We start from the raw sequence: 16,397 nt of genomic DNA on the forward strand, positions 1-16,397 counted from the left end.
GATATGTATCATACCTGAATTTACATATGTGTAAACTGAGTTCAGGTGTGTCTGCCAGATTCATGAAAACTGACTCCTTCCCTCCTTCTTCCTCCCACCCTCCTCTCTTTCTTCTCTTATTCCCTCTCTCCTTCCTCCTCTCCCCCCCCCCTCTCCCTTACTTCAAGAACATTATGCCTCACCTTAGCAAGCCTCCGGCACTAACGCAGCACCTAACCCACTTCCTGTTACCCTTAATTACAGGTAAACTCCTTAAGCCAACACGCCCCTCCCCCACTAAACACATCACCTGCGTAATTCATGATAGGAAATGCCTCCTAGTAGAATTTGGAGATTAGGAGATAAAGGTTTTGCGTCGTGATAAGAATTTTTAACTCAGGAAATACGTAGTAATATTTTAACATAGTTTTTTTTGACGGTATGTATGTATGTATGTATGTATGTATGTATGTATGTATGTATGTATGTATGTATGTATGTAAGTATGTATGTATGTATGTATGTATTTCTTTACGCCATTTGCCTTTGTCTACCCAGCAGTAATTGGGAACCTGGATGTTAATCGATTTGCGGATAGTGTTCCGGGGTTATGGTTAGCCAGTGCAGTTGGCGAGTTGTCCGGTCTTCTCTGACCGTTCCTTGACACTGGATCATGCAGCTCGGTAACTCAGGGTGTGGTTGTTGTGTTGGCGACAGCTTCTACACCTTAAACAAATTCACACCTAGCCGGCCCTTGGGCCGGCCATCCTCGTTACACGAGAGGCAACCAGTATGTATGTATGGAGTTATGGACCTTATGGCGTTTTGTTGTTCATCATTTACTTAACTTAGAAGAAGGAGGAGGGAGGAGGGTTGTGAGGAGTGGTGATGATGAGGAAGAGAAGGAGGAGTTGTAATGAAGAGGACAGAGGCGGTTCTCTCACACACACACCATGTTATCACTGACGTCAAACACTATCACAGCCTGTAGAACACCTTGGTAAAAGAAGCCTTATCTCCACCCGCTGTCACTCACACTACGAGGAATGAACACATGAATATGAAACACACTTCAGAGATAACACACAATAAAAGAATGACCTGTTAATAAAGATGACTGGTTACTGAGAGATATATTACGTTGAAACAAAAACTATAATATGCGTCTTTAATGCTTATTGGTGTTGGTGGTCTGTTCGTTTGTCCGACTCGGGTTCTTTATTAGTTTCGAAAAAAAATTGAAGGAGTAAATAAATGATCCAAATTAAGAAGCTAGTGTGTAATTTGTCTCTCTTAGAAATGGTTCAGTGGATTATTTGATGTTGTTGTTCTTCAAATATTTCACCAACGCTTTTCCTCAGTCAAGTTATATAACTGTGGACAACACTGGTGCCTGTAACCTGTGACCCTGACACCAAGAGGTCCAAGGTTACTTGCAGAAGCTTCGATATGTTTAGTCTTACGTTAAGCAGCGCGGGGAGTCATCCGGTGTGTAATATTATCATACGATTATATTATTGTTTACATTTTTTATCGATGACAAGGCACACCTCTTCCGCCTTAATCAGATCTATTTAATCAGGGGCGGAAATGGACCCCTCCCCCCTCGTGGAGAAGCTGCGTTGTCACCTGTGCCTGGCTACCTGTGTGTGAGATGCTGCTCCCCCCCACCACCACCCGACAACCTGATGAGAGGCCCAGGTGTTATCTATCGAGGCTGGGAGGTAGAGGTAACTGCGTGGCGACAGTCGTGGCTGCTTCAAGTGGCCTCAAGAATTTTATAACCGAATCAGTTTACACAAAAATGTATATTCAGAACGAGATTAATAATTTTCCTGGTAGACTCAAAGTCCGTCTCTTACGAATTCGGCCAGTATGTCAGCGAGGTAATGCGTCGTAACTAATGTTGATGCTTCTTAAGACCCGCGGCCAGTGTTTGGTTTCTTGAGGTGAGGAGCTTCTTGTCCTCACTGAGAGGCTCTGTGTCTCACCTGTCCTCCACACCTCCCTCGTGCATCAGGTGTGTGTGTCACGTAGACTCCGCGCACTGTCTTACTTCCTCAACATAACTAAGATGTTACTCATTGTTCTACTGTTCTATTTAACTTGACCTCTGTGTGTGTGTGTGTGTGTGTGTGTGTGTGTGTGTGTGTGTGTGTGTGTGTGTGTGTGTGTGTGTGTGTGTGTGTGTGTGTGTGTGTGTGTGTGTGTGTGTGTGTGTGTGTGTGTGTGTGTGTTACGTAAATAGATATAATCGTTGATTAATGTTTAAAAACTAACATCTGTATCAAATTGGGATAACTTTTTATTTTATTGTTACAAGATAATGGGAAATTAATTCGTATATGGTAAAGTGTTTTATTTATGACGTCGCTTACCTTCATAATACAGCCAAATTATACCTTAATAAGTTAGGTTAGGTAAGATTAGATTTGGTTTGGTTTGGTTAGTTAAGTTTGCTTGTGTTATCTTAGGTAAGGTTAGGTTAAGAAATGCATAGACGTTATTTCAACCCCCCCCCCCCCCGCCAGCCAGCACCGTGTGAGCCAGACAGATAAGATTAGCTGAGAACGCCACTCAGAACGCCACTCAGTGTTCGAGGCTGCCGGGTAATCAGTGTGGTAACTCGATAACAATGTTGATTAATGATGAGGTAAAAAAATAGGTCATTCAGGTTGGTTAGTTTTGGTTGGGCTGAAGTTTGTTTTGGTTGGGTTAAGTTGGTTAAGTTAGGATAGGTTAAGTTAGGTTTGATATGGTTTGGTTGGATTGGGTTAGGTTAGTTTTGCTTTGCTTTGTTGGGTTTACCTGACCATTCCAACCCAACCCCTCCTCAGGTATCGTTAGGGTGTTTAATCATCAGGTAAAATAAACTGAGGTGTGACTAATCTTCATAATTATAATAATCCCTTTACCTCTTTGAAGAACACATAACACCATAACAAGAGGAACACCATCAATATCACCATAAGAACATTACCGTAAAAATAACACCATAACATCGTAAAGAAAAAACAGAATAAAATTGTTTTTAATTAATTCAGTGTTTATTTTATTACAGGTGAGTGACAGACATGCAGACAGTCAACACGGAGGGAAAGGTGGACGGACGTGAGTAGTGACTGCCTATTTATTCTATTACAAACTTACATACTGACAGTAACACACACACACACACACACACACACACACACACAGATACAACATGAGCGATACAAGTTTATAACATATTTTGGACAGTTTGTTTGTTTCATTCACCAGTAAATCAATAATTGGGGTGAAACTTTAAATAATAATAATAATTTCTCATCAATTTACCCATTTTTTTTCAATTGTTACTTGGGATGTTTTTTTATCAGTATATAGTTGGTTTATGTTGATCAATACAGTTGGTTTATGTTTGATCAATACAGTTGGTTTATGTTTGATCAATACAGTTGGTTTATGTTTGATCAATACAGTTGGTTTATGTTTAATACAGTTGGTTTATGTTGATCAATACAGTTGGTTTATGTTTAATACAGTTGGTTTATGTTTTAATACAGTTGGTTTATGTTTGATCAATACAGTTGGTTTATGTTTGATCAATACAGTTGGTTTATGTTTAATACAGTTGGTTTATGTTTATCAATATAGTGGGTTTATGTTTTACAGTAGGTTTATGTTTGATTAAAAATACAGAAAGGTTTGATCAGAAGACAAAAAGGTTTACATTTGATCAGTACAATATGTATAGACTTGATCAAAACACACTTGACTCACACTGATGAAAGTACTCAATTTACACTCATCTTGGTTAAAGGAAACTTAAATCACACCTTTCTAGACCTGAAGACACTTAAATCACACTTTTCCTTGCCTGAAGACACTTAAATCACACCTTTCTAGACCTGATGACACTTAAATTACACTTTTCCTTACCCGAAGACACTTAAATCACACTTCTGTTTTAACCCTTCATGAATAAGACACACTCCTTGGTACAGTACATCAGTCATACAGTCACCATCCAGTCATACAGTCACCATCCAGTCATACAGTCACCATACAGTCACCATCCAGTCACCATCCAGTCATACAGTCACCAACACACCATCATACACAAGGTTATTAGTTAAAAATACTCAAATCTATTTCCTTCTTCTCTCAGTATGATGAAAAATATTACATGTATATTATTTGACATCTGTGACTAAAGTAAATCTTATAGAGAAAAATACTACCATCTACTTTATTAGTATCTAAGTATGAGGAAAAATATTAATACCAGATTTAATACAAACGGCACGTGGGGGTCAATCACGTGGTGTATAGTTCAATCACGTGGTGTATAGTTCAGTCACGTGGTGTATAGTTCAATCACTCGGTGTATAGTTCAGTCACGTGGTGTATAGTTCAATCACGTGGTGTATAGTTCAAGCACGTGGTGTATAGTTCAGTAACTTGGTGTATAGTTCAGTCACGTGGTGTATAGTTCAGTAACTTGATGTATAATTCAGTAACTTGGTGTATAATTCAGTAACTTGGTGTATAGTTCAGTCACTTGGTGTATAGTTCAATCACTCGGTGTATAGTTCAGTCACGTGGTGTTTAGTTCAATCACTCACTCGTCAACTAGATTAACTTTGTGAAAATATATAGATCTTTGTATACAGAAGGTTATACAGTGTGTGTGTGTGTGTGTGTGTGTGTGTGTGTGTGTGTGTGTGTGTGTGTGTTTTAACTCTATGTATATTATTGCTTATATTGTGACATTAACTTCGTACACTAGGTTAGGTTAGGTTTAGTTTAGGTTAGGTTATGTTCTTCTGAGGCCCCCTTGTGTTCTGTGCCCTGTGTTCTCTTGTGTTCCCTATGTCCTCCTGTGTTCCCTCTGTCTATTCTTTGTTCCCCTGTGTTCTCTCTTCTTCCCCTTTGCCCCCCATATAATCCCCCTGTACCCCCCTATGTCCCCTAGCTAGTACGTTCATTATAGTCAACTGGAGGTGATGTACTGATAGAACCTTCAGGTCTCCTCTACTCACTAATGCCATTCTTGTCAAACCTATACTGTAGAACATAGCGTAGTGGAAAATTACCTGTCCACCTGTAATTAATGAACGATATAATAATTACCTGTTATATCTACATTATTATATACCCTGTTCTACTTAGATTAAATATATGCCCCGTCAATAGAAAGTAAATAATACTTTGTGAATTATTGAAGATGCATTTTTTTCAATCGTGCTGTATTAACAAAAGACATATATGTAATTGTACAAGTTAATCTTTGGTTGGTAATAACTGAGGTGAAATAAAGCTTTTAATTGATACCTACAGTATTTAGTTTACAGCAGGTGAATAATTAATTAAGATCAGTATAGGTGTGTATTCTCTCTACCTGATGATGAGAGAATGCATCTACCTTTGCTCACTTAACCTACGATACAAAGGTTAAGTCTTGAAAAATCGTACGGTAATTATTCCTGTTTTACCTCATTAGCCTAACGCCCTTACGATACCCTGATGACTTAAGAAAGAGATTGAAGTGGGATTTTATCGTAACTACAGTAAAACCTCTATATAACGGACTTCTCTATATATAATCCGTTAAATATGTGGGTTTCGTATATAACAGACCCTCGATATAACGGACTTTCATCTCAATATAGTTCGTTAGATGGAGATTTCATATTTAACATACCCTAGAAATAACAGACTTTCCCCTCTATATTGTCCGTTAAATAGAAGTTTTATATTATATTATCCCAGTGACAAGGGAATATTTTTAGCGTACGTATCTTCAAGGATCTGGACCCTGTGCTGTTTTGAAGAAGACAAAAACTTACTGATAGTTTTCAATAAGTTTCTTCTCTTTCTTCTTCACAAGTTAAGAATTGTCTTGGTTCAGGTGTAAACACAACATTTTTAGGGTGAAGGGTATATATAGGTGGACGGTGATTGGCTGGTGGCGTCTTTCCTTGGTGGTGATTGGCTGGTGGCGTCTTTCCTTGGTGGTGATTGTCTGGTGGCGTCTTTCCTTGGTGGTGATTGGCTGGTGGTGGCCTCTTGGTGCTGATTGGTTGGGAGCACCTTAACCTGATGCTGATTGGTTCGTGGCGCCAACACTTGACACCAGTTTACACCTACCAGACACCCACCCACACCCTCACAGCCCACTTCCTTCACTGTATTTACACCTCGGTGGCTGCTGGCTGTTCCGCTGCCGTGGTAGTGGTTGGGTTGGCCTCAGCGGGACGAACTGGAATGGAAGTGGTAAAAAATAAAATATATGTATATATTAATAAATCTCTAAATATCAATAAATCCCTAAATATTAATAAATCCCTAAATACTATTAAATCCCCCAATACAGTATTAATAAATTCCTAAATATTACTAAATCCTTAAATACCAAGAAATCCCGAAATATTAATAAATCCCTAAATACCAATAAATCCCTAAATACTAATAAATCCCCCAATATTAATAAATCCTAAATATCAATAACTCCGTAATACAAATGACTCCTTATAATAAACAAAAAGGAGAGAGAGGGGGAGGAGGGAGGAGGGAGAGAGGGAGAGGGAGGAGGGGAGGAGGAGGAGAGAGGGAGGGAGGGAGAGAGAGAGGGAGGGAGGGAGAGAGGGAGGGTCAGAGAGACAAACTTACTGCCGCAGGAGCCCATGTAGGTCTTAATGTCATCGATAGCAAAGCCTCCATTGCTGGCCATACCGACGATGGACACACGGTAGTCTGATGAAGCGTCCACCTCCACCTGCCCGAACTGCCACTCAGGTCGCCGGGTCCCTATGTTGCTCGCCTCCAGGACCCACAGCTGACCAGGGCGGGGAAGGTAGAGTTAGGGTAGTTAGGGTTTTTTTTTAGGCTAATTGTATTTATTGTTGTAGTTATTATTTTTATCTTTATTATTTTTTTTATTTTTTTTCCAGGTGAGAGGCTAATAGCTATACGGGTATGTCAGTCTATACCTGTTCTCGTTATCATGTCCACAAGGTCTTCTGTGATACTCCTTCATTACCACCACCGAGTATTATACCCTTTCCTATCGCTATTATCACTACTACTTCTACGTCGCCTCCAGCCTCCCCCAATAGCCACACCTTCGCCGCCATTTTGTTACCTTAAAATTAAATATCCTAATACATAAGTAGCTACCCTAGCTGTGTTGAGTTAGTTGAGCCGCAGATCTATGCGGCATTCAGTGACTGTTGCCTCATAGTCAATATCTGCAACTGTTGTCGGCTTTGAGGCCGATGCTCTCGTTCCCCTGAGGCAGAGAAAAGCAGACCTAAAGAGAGAGGACAGTCGACATCTCATCCAGGCTGTAACATAACTTCTGGGCTGCTGCTTCTGTTCGGATAGCACCTCCGCGAGTCTGGCATAGAAGCATCTTGCATTTGGTCCCATCCCACCAGAGGTTGTGAACACCAGAGGAGTGAAGCTGCCTTGATCAACGTTCTGAATTCTCTCCCAGTATGCCCTGGTCTTGTCGTTCTCGTTCCTCCTGTGTGCAGCATCGAGAGCTAAGTTACGGTGACATGCGGCCATGGGATAAAAAATCCTGCTGTCGAAGAAGGCTTGCTGTCCCCACGTCCAGAATCCTCGAGCACTGACGTCAACACGGGCTCTGTTGGATGTGTTTGAAGTCCTATGTTGGAAATTCTCCCTGTCCAATGGAAGGAGGGTCGGTTCTACCATGACATCACGACAGATTTCCTTCAACATATTTGCTGTGAGATCCCTTACTTCGTCATGCCTCATGCATATGAAGCCCCCTTTCTTGCACACCATGGCGTGATCAACGTCATAGGAAGAGCCACACACGCATTGGGAGGGCAAACCTTCTACTGGCCTACCTTACCTTAGAGTAATGGCATCTGTAAATTCTTGTTTGTTAAGACTGAAACCATTTGCCCTTATTGGTAACGTAGTTAACCAGTTCGAGGCGCCCACCTCCTGCACTATAGCTACTTTCTTTTTTTCAAATTCTCTGGTACCTGCAGCATCAGTTGCTGCAACTTATCACTTTGGCCGTGCTGTCGTTCTGTCGTAATGGACCGTCGAATCTTGTTTACTTCGCTGGTATCCACTTCACCTGTTGCGTTCTGAGCTATTATGTGGTCATTGAGCTTAACTGAGTTTTGATGTTAGGTGGCAGCAATCTCCTGTGCATTGGTCAATCCCATTCCTCCCAGTCTCGGCGGTAGTGCAAGGAGTGATCTTTTAGCTGGGGTTAAGTGAAGATGTTTCACTAATTTGGGAATGAAATTGACGCTGATAGCTTCTTCCAGAGGGTGGAGCAGGGGTCCGATATCAGGGATAGTGCGCATCAGGTAGATCCAGCGTTGCTTGACTCCATGGGTGAAAGCCGCAAAAGCCGCATGTGGCTCTGTGTTAGCAATATCAGACAGAGCTTGGATTTCCCTAACCCACTCATTCACCTCCCCCATTACGTACTCGGTCTTGAAGTCCGTCGTGCCGATTACTGCGTCTAGGTGTCTTTGGCCGTCCTTTGCTATTTTGACCTCACTTCCACCGAACACCTCCATTGCCCGTTCATAATGTTCTGGCTTCACAATGAGGAAGGACTTGCTGGCACTACTACTACTACTACTACTACTACTACTACTACTACTACTACTACTACTACTACTACTACTACTACTACTACTACTACTACTACTACTTCTACTACTACTACCTCTACCTACGTACCACAATCCTCACTATCTTACCATCTATGCCGCAAACCCACTGTACCTGAGCATCACTACCACCACCTACGCCTCCATCACCTCCACCTACGCCACCATTACCACCACCACCTACACCACCTCCACACACACCACCACATATACCACCATTACCAGCACCACCACCTACGTCACCTCAACCTACACCACCACTATTGTCACATTAACTACACCACATAGTTCACCTTCCTGTAGTTTCCAGCAAAATGTCCCTCTGAAACACTGTCTCCTTTATTGTTCAAGTCCTTTCAGTCAACCGCAGCGAGTCTCGTCAATTCAACCCAAACCAGCAACAATTTCGAGTCTTTATTCAACCGCAATAATAACTCTTTAACAACCACAGCACCTGTATACAACAACCAGCTGGTCCCACACTGTACATCACTCACCTCCACAGGTTCGCCAACCCTCTCGCCCTCCGCCACCTCCTTGTTGTACGGTTCCCTGGATATCTTGAGTATGGTGCTCTCACTGGCGCCGAAGTAGGCGTACCAGAAGGTGAGGCAGATGGGGGAGTTGTCGGCGCTCTTGTCCATCGGCGGGGAGTGTAGGCCTAGGCTCTGGGGTCTCGCGTTCTGGTTGAAGACGTCGAAGTAGGCGTAACCGACTGTTGGAGGAGGGGGGTGGAGTTGAGGTGTGGTGAGAGGAGGCTGTGTGTGTGTGTGTGTGTGTGTGCTCAGATGCTAGGGATAGGTTTAGGATGTTTATGGGCACGACGTTAATCAATTAACTTTCGATTGCGATAAAAATTGATATAAGATAGTCGTTACTGGAGCACACTTCTCTAGCCAGCAACGGCGAGAAAGTAAAAAAAAATAACCTTATTATTACTTGACGATGAGATTAAAAACAATTTGTTCCATATTTAACATAAAGTCTCAAATTTATGTCGGATGTGGAAGAAATTCATGTACTGTTGAATGATACTCGTAATAGTCACCGAAGGACGGTACGAAGGAGAGAGAGAGAGAGAGAGAGAGAGAGAGAGAGAGAGAGAGAGAGAGAGAGAGACTCACTTGGGCCGCTGAAGGTGTGGTCAGGGAGGTTGGCAGGGCGGCGGGAGATGGAGGCGGTGGTCCAGCGGAAGTCACTGTCGGTGGTGACGTTCTTCCACAGGCAGGCGTCACGCTGGAAGTCGCAGTCCCCGCCCGTCGTCATCGCCTTCGCCGGCTTGGCTTTTGTGGGGGGCGAGGAAGGAGTGAGAGACGATCAGTGTGTGGATTAAAACCTTTCCGTACATCTTAGTGTAGTTTCTCCCGCTACGGTGCCAGTGTTTTACAGCTGGAGGGGATTGCAAGTACTCAGTGACAAGGTTCTACAGGAGGAGGAAAGTGCCAGTACTCAGTGACAAGGTTCTAGTGGAAAGGGGAAGTGCTAGTACTTAGTGACAAGTTTTACAGAAGAAGGGAAGTGCTAGTACTCAGTGTCGGGGTTCTAGTGGGGAAGAGAAGGAAATACTAGTACTCAGTGACGGGGTGAGGATGGAAGTGTTAGTACTCAGGGTGACGAGGGAAGTGTCAGTACTCAGGATGAGGAGGGAAGTGTCAGTACTCAGGGTGAGGAGGGAAGTGTCAGTACTCAGAGTGAGAAGGGAAGTGTCAGTACTCAGGGTGAGGAGGGAAGTGTCAGTACTCAGGGTGAGAAGGGAAGTGTCAGTACTCAGGGTGTGGAGGGAAGTGTCAGTACTCAGAGTGAGGAGGGAAGTGTCAGTACTCAGGGTGAGGAGGGAAGTGTCAGTACTCAGGGTGAGGAGGGAAGTGTCAGTACTCAGGGTGAGAAGGGAAGTGTCGGTACTTACTGGAGCAGCCGCCGGCGAAGAGAGTGATGTCATCCAGAGCCATGAACCCGTTACCTCGGCTGCTGCCCCACACTCCCTCGAACACCACCTGCACCACAACACACTTTAGTAACCACTCCCTCGAACACCACCTGCACCACAACACACTTTAGTAACCACTCCCTCGAACACCACCTGCACCACAACACACTTTAGTAACCACACCCTCGAACACCACCTGCACCACAACACACTTTAGTAACCACTCCCTCGAACACCACCTGCACCACAACACACTTTAGTAACCACACCCTCGAACACCATCTGCACCACAACACACTTTAGTAACCACACCCTCGAACACCACCTGCACCACAACACACTTTAGTAACTATACCCTCCACACACCCTCGAACATGTGTGTAATAATTAATGATAGAGCTGTGTGTATAATTAATGATAGAGCTGTGTGTATAATTACTGATAGAGATGTGTGTATAATTACTGATAGAGCTGTGTGTATAATTACTGATAGAGATGTGTGTATTAATTAATGATAGAGCTGTGTGTATAATTAATGATAGAGCTGTGTGTATAATTACTGATAGAGATGTGTGTATTAATTAATGATAGAGCTGTGTGTATAATTAATGATAGAGCTGTGTGTATAATTGATGATAGAGCTGTGTGTATAATTAATGATAGAGCTGTGTGTATAATTACTGATAGAGATGTGTGTATAATTACTGATAGAGCTGTGTGTATAATTAATGATAGAGATGTGTGTATAATTAATGATAGAGATGTGTGTATAATTACTGATAGAGATGTGTGTATAATTACTGATAGAGCTGTGTGTATAATTACTGATAGAGATGTGTGTATAATTACTGATAGAGATGTGTGTATAATTACTGATAGAGCTGTGTGTATAATTAATGATAGAGATGTGTGTATAATTCAAGACTCCTCACCGTATAATCATTCTTGTTCTGGACTTTAGCTTGGCCGTACATCCAGTTGGGTCCTTGATGGTTCTTGAGAGACCACACCGGCTGTAGTACGAACTCACCGTCTTCGTTCTCGTAGCGTGTGTACACCAGCAGTGATCCTAGCGAGGGTCCTGACGGGTCGATGAATGGCTCGTACATGAAATACCTGAAGGAGAGGGAGGATGACCTAGTGAGTCTCCTGAAGGGGTGATGAAGGACTCGTACATGAAATACCTGAAGGAGAGGGAGGATGACCTAGTGAGTCTCCTGAAGGGGTGATGAAGGATTCGTACATGAAATACCTGAAGGAGAGGGAGGATGACCTAGTGAGTCTCCTGAAGGGGTGATGAAGTGCTTGAAGGAGGAGGTAACAAGGTGAAGGCGAATAAGGTGTTGAGTTATTTTGTCAGGAGTTGTACTGTGTTCTGTATCACCTGTAGCGAAGGGCAAGGTCATTGATGAGATTGAAGGGCAATTATATGAAACAGCTGAAGCGAAGGGCAAGACCGATTAGGTAAGACACACGCGCCGTAGTGGGAGACATAAACAAAGAGAAAAGTTTATACACAAAAGACTTAATGCAACTTATGTATGGAGGGTAAAGGTGATGATGAGTAGTGATGGTAAGTGATGCTTAAGGAAGATAAGGACGTTTGATACTGTAGATACGGTTGATAAAGAGATACTGTAGGCACTAAACCCCTGAGGTAAGGTCATTGTGGGGATGTGACGGCCTTGAGGTGTACTACTGAAGGTGTTAAAAGTACTCTTATAGGTCAGCCTTGGGGTGTACTACTAAAGGTGTTAAAAGTACTCTTATAGGTCAGCCTTGAGGTGTACTACTGAAGGTGTTAAAAGTACTCTTATAGGTCAGCCTTGAGGAATTATTACTACTGAAGGTGTTAAAGGAAATACTCTTATAGGTCAGCCTTGGGGTGTACTACTGAAGGTGTTAAGAGGCCTCCTTATAGGTCAGCCTTGGGGTGTGTACTACTGAAGGTGTTAAAAGTACTCTTATAGGTCAGCCTTCAGTGAAGTAAAATTAGTGTTATGGAATTGATATTATTAAATTGGAAGCAACTCACATATGGGGTAATCAGAGCCCCGACTTGCAAGAAAGCAACACATATGGGGGAGTTAATCAGAGCCCCGACTTGCAGAAAGCAACACATATGGGGTTAATCAGGCCCCGACTTACCAGAAAGCAACACATATGGGAGTAATTAGAGCCCCGACTTACCAGAAAGTAACAACACATATGGGGTAATCAGACCCCGACTTACAGAAAGCAACACATATGGGGTGTAATCAATTGCCTTTGACTTACCAGAAAACAACACACATAGGGTCGTCAGAACCCCGACTTACAGAAAGCAACACATATGGGGTAATCAGAGCCCCGACTTATGAAAGCAACACATAGGGTAATGACTTCAGAACCCCGACTTACCAGAAAGCAACACATATGGGGTAATCAGAGCCCCGACTTAGCAGAAAGCAACACATATGGGGTAATCAGAGCCCCGACTTAGCAGAAAGCAACACATATGGGGTAATCAGAGCCCCGACTTAGCAGAAAGCAACACATATGGGGTAATCAGAGCCCCGACTTACCAGAAAGCAACACACATAGGGTCGTCAGAACCTTTCATGGTGTTAGAGACCAACCAAGAACGGTCGCCGCCTCGCTGCACTGTCCCGCGCGGTAACGTCATGTAGAACCCTGGTGGGGAAATCACTTTTGTCAACAATGATTAATTATTAAAGCGATGATTATGAAGGTTAGGGAACGTAGTGACACTTTAATTGATATGTTCCACCAGTTAATATATGTGTTGATATGTAGCTATAACGATAATATAGTTCAGTATTCTATGATTCTTCACATTAGACTCCAAACTCATTGAAGAACATGTAATCTGAAAATGAGAAATTATTTACGGTATGTAATATTGGCTACTCAGAGCCAGAATATTAAATCAACATTAGTATTATTGCTTTAATAGAAACCTTACTATTCGTAATCTATTACTGTATAGACATTTACACTGCCACTACAGTATACTACAGTATGTACAGAGAAGGTACACTTGTGACCAGAGAAAACTACAGGGAATGTGTAGAAGGTAAACTCTTTTATTTACAAAGATTTGAACTAATCTCGCTGTTTCAGCCTCCACCTGGCCTCCCAACTAATGTTTAAGTGCTGTGTTTGTTAAAGTAGATTGGAATGTTTTAGGATATAAACAGTAATATGTACAATACTGTACCGAGCTATAAAGCTTGCAGACACACTGTTCTATCCTTCGCCACCATACATGAATAATTTTTACTGTGATTGTAAGGGAGCCGACAACCCTCAACAACTTGAGTCTTAAGCACTGTTTAATATGTCACATTTTCTACACTACGCTGTAACTTAAAAAAAATAAATAAAACAGCCATTCCTACATGTGGACCACCTTTAACTATCAATATGATGAACTGATTTTGGCCAAGTTCAATATTATATCTTCGTCAGTAATTCGCTTCATACTTTAATGTTTAATGTATTTAAGATGCTCTAGAACCTTTTGTCATAGCTGGCGATGATATAACATGGAATTCCGACTGTCTTGTATAGTTCAACGTAGGATAACTTACCACTGTTTCATATTATTGAACAAACTTTTACCCGTTTTGCATAACCATCTCATAACCTAAGAGAATATTAAGACTTAGCAACGAAAACTTATGAAAATTTGTATTATTCTTGTGATGGAATTTTGTCTCGTGGCAAATTGGGTGGTGAGATTTTGTCTGAATACAAATCGTGACCAAAGCTGGATAAGGTGAGCTGTGTGTACCGTCCGCCATCATCACGACTCACCAACACCCTATGGTAGTAAATGGGAAGTCAGTGCGCGTGAAAGTACCCCTGAAACATGCAAACACCTACACTAAGCGTAATGTGTATCGGTGTACAAGTTAATTCATTTCAGGATGATCTAAGTCCTCTAATGCTCTCTCTCTGGTCTGCCTCACTTAACCAAAACAACACAGTTAAACAGTTATGTCAAGAGTGTTAAAGTAAACATTGACACCTCCATTAACAATCAAAAGACAGTATTTTTTCTTGGGATTAGTTTAGTAGAATCAACAATATACAGAGCTAAAAAAAAAACACACAGGACTTTACCGAATCATCGTGTCATGGTAACTCATCCAAACACCTCTATCGTAAAGGATATCAAAGCGTGATAACTAAATACCGTGTTAGTTATTATCCACGAGTGATATCAAAGCGTGATAACTAAATACTAACTTTTTCTTATGCACTAAAGTTCTCAAAGTGTGATTAAAAAACAAACAATACTTGACAACTCTACTGAGCATGGCAGCAAAGCGTGGAACTAAAATCTACGTAAAAAAAATAACAGAGGTAAAAAAAAAGCTAAAAAAGGTAAATAAAGCGAGATTATATAAAAGATTTCATAAACTTGCAAATACGTGATAGAGAAACAAATGTGAAGCAATAAATAAAAGATAGTGAGGATGACGTGAAGATTAGGCACCCCAGCTTATTTCTCCTGATGTTTAAACACCCTAAAGCTAACTGGGGGGTTAAGTGGTTAGGTTAGGTTAGGTTAGGGTCTTTAATCATCAGGTGAAATACGCTGGAGTGTCTAATCTTCACGTGATCCGAAAATAGGATACAGTGTAGGAAACTATTTAATATAAGAGATAAAATGGGGCCCCGGTACTAATAGGCTTCAACCTACCCTAACCATAAGAACTGGGCCCCTATCCTGATGATTAGGGTTAGATTAGGGGCCTATTAGAACTGGATCCCCGATACTGATGATTAGGTTAAGGGCCTGTTAGCACTGGGGCCCATTTGATCACCCACTAGGAATAACACTAAGGGTACTGTGGGGGCGTAGGCAGCTGTGTGGTGCGAAAACCGTGTAGAATCACTTGCCATGGTCTTGTGCAGTGGCGCTGTGGGCGGCTGATCCTATGCCGGGAGACATTGGGTGTTAGTTTCCGGTGGAGGTGACGTCAAGTTAAAAGCTAAGATGGGCGGTACTCTAGTGCTACGGGTATACACGAGAGGGGGCCGGCTATATTGAAAAGGGACGGGTCTACGCTACAGAAAGGAACTGATATATTGTTGAAAGGGGCTGACAGTTATGTTGAAAAGGGACGGGTTTACGCTACATAAAGGGACTGATAATGTGTTGAAAGGAGCTGACATTATGTTGAAAGGGGCAGACAGAAATGCAGAAACGGGGCTAAGGTGTGATGTACGCTCTTGATAGTGAAAGGATTATACCCTAAAGTCATCATAGAAAACGTCATGGGTGTATTAAGGTGGGACTAGGCTAAAAAAAAAATAATGTCACTACTTTGCGATTACGTGAAAAGGGAGAACATATGATTGGAAGGGACTAGATTAAAGTTAAACTAGATTACGGTTGTTGGTCCTAGATTATGATTAACCCAGATTACGGTTATTGGTTCTAGATTAAGATTAACCCAGATTACGGTTATTGGTCCTAGATTAAGGTTAACCCATAGCTATTGAGAGAACGAAATGGTATAGTATATTATTATTATATCTTGTGGTAGATTTATTTTTTTTCGTGTATATGATTTTTATCCATTACTCTATTTACTGATATTGTTGTATTTTATTTTTTATGCCATTAAAATCATTCGCTGTTGTATGTGGGACACTCGTACGAAACCTTTTGCAAAATTGGGGAAAATAAACTCCAGTAGTATATATTAACTGTATTGTAGTCTCTCGTATCTATGAAGACTTAAAATAGTATTTTTCGGTAAGTCAGCCCCAGGTTGAAGGATGATGATGATGTCGAGTTCTTCACAATATTCATACTAAAATGT

General features: G+C 41.8%; 1 protein-coding gene across 5 annotated transcripts in view; it reads right to left on the reverse strand.

Moving 5' to 3' along the window:
* Positions 1-4,648: 4,648 nt before the first annotated feature.
* The window catches only part of LOC121867463 (MAM and LDL-receptor class A domain-containing protein 1-like), a 53,427-nt gene continuing 41,678 nt past the window's right edge, over positions 4,649-16,397 (reverse strand). For 4 of the 5 annotated variants that reach the window (XM_042367378.1, XM_042367377.1, XM_042367375.1 and 1 more), the window contains 8 exons: positions 15,469-15,504; positions 13,122-13,230; positions 11,490-11,673; positions 10,537-10,624; positions 9,755-9,913; positions 9,128-9,345; positions 6,634-6,799; positions 4,649-6,223 (listed from right to left, as the gene is read on the reverse strand). In XM_042367378.1, coding sequence (XP_042223312.1) covers positions 6,156-6,223; positions 6,634-6,799; positions 9,128-9,345; positions 9,755-9,913; positions 10,537-10,624; positions 11,490-11,673; positions 13,122-13,230; positions 15,469-15,504 — 1,028 coding nt within the window. In that variant the 3' untranslated portion in view covers positions 4,649-6,155. The remainder of the gene's footprint in view (positions 6,224-6,633; positions 6,800-9,127; positions 9,346-9,754; positions 9,914-10,536; positions 10,625-11,489; positions 11,674-13,121; positions 13,231-15,468; positions 15,505-16,397) is intronic. The other variant, XM_042367376.1, reaches the window with a different exon arrangement.

This window comes from Homarus americanus, unplaced genomic scaffold, assembly GCF_018991925.1.
Source record: "Homarus americanus isolate GMGI-L3 unplaced genomic scaffold, GMGI_Hamer_2.0 scaffold23598, whole genome shotgun sequence".
Classification (NCBI taxonomy): Eukaryota; Metazoa; Arthropoda; class Malacostraca; order Decapoda; family Nephropidae; genus Homarus; species Homarus americanus.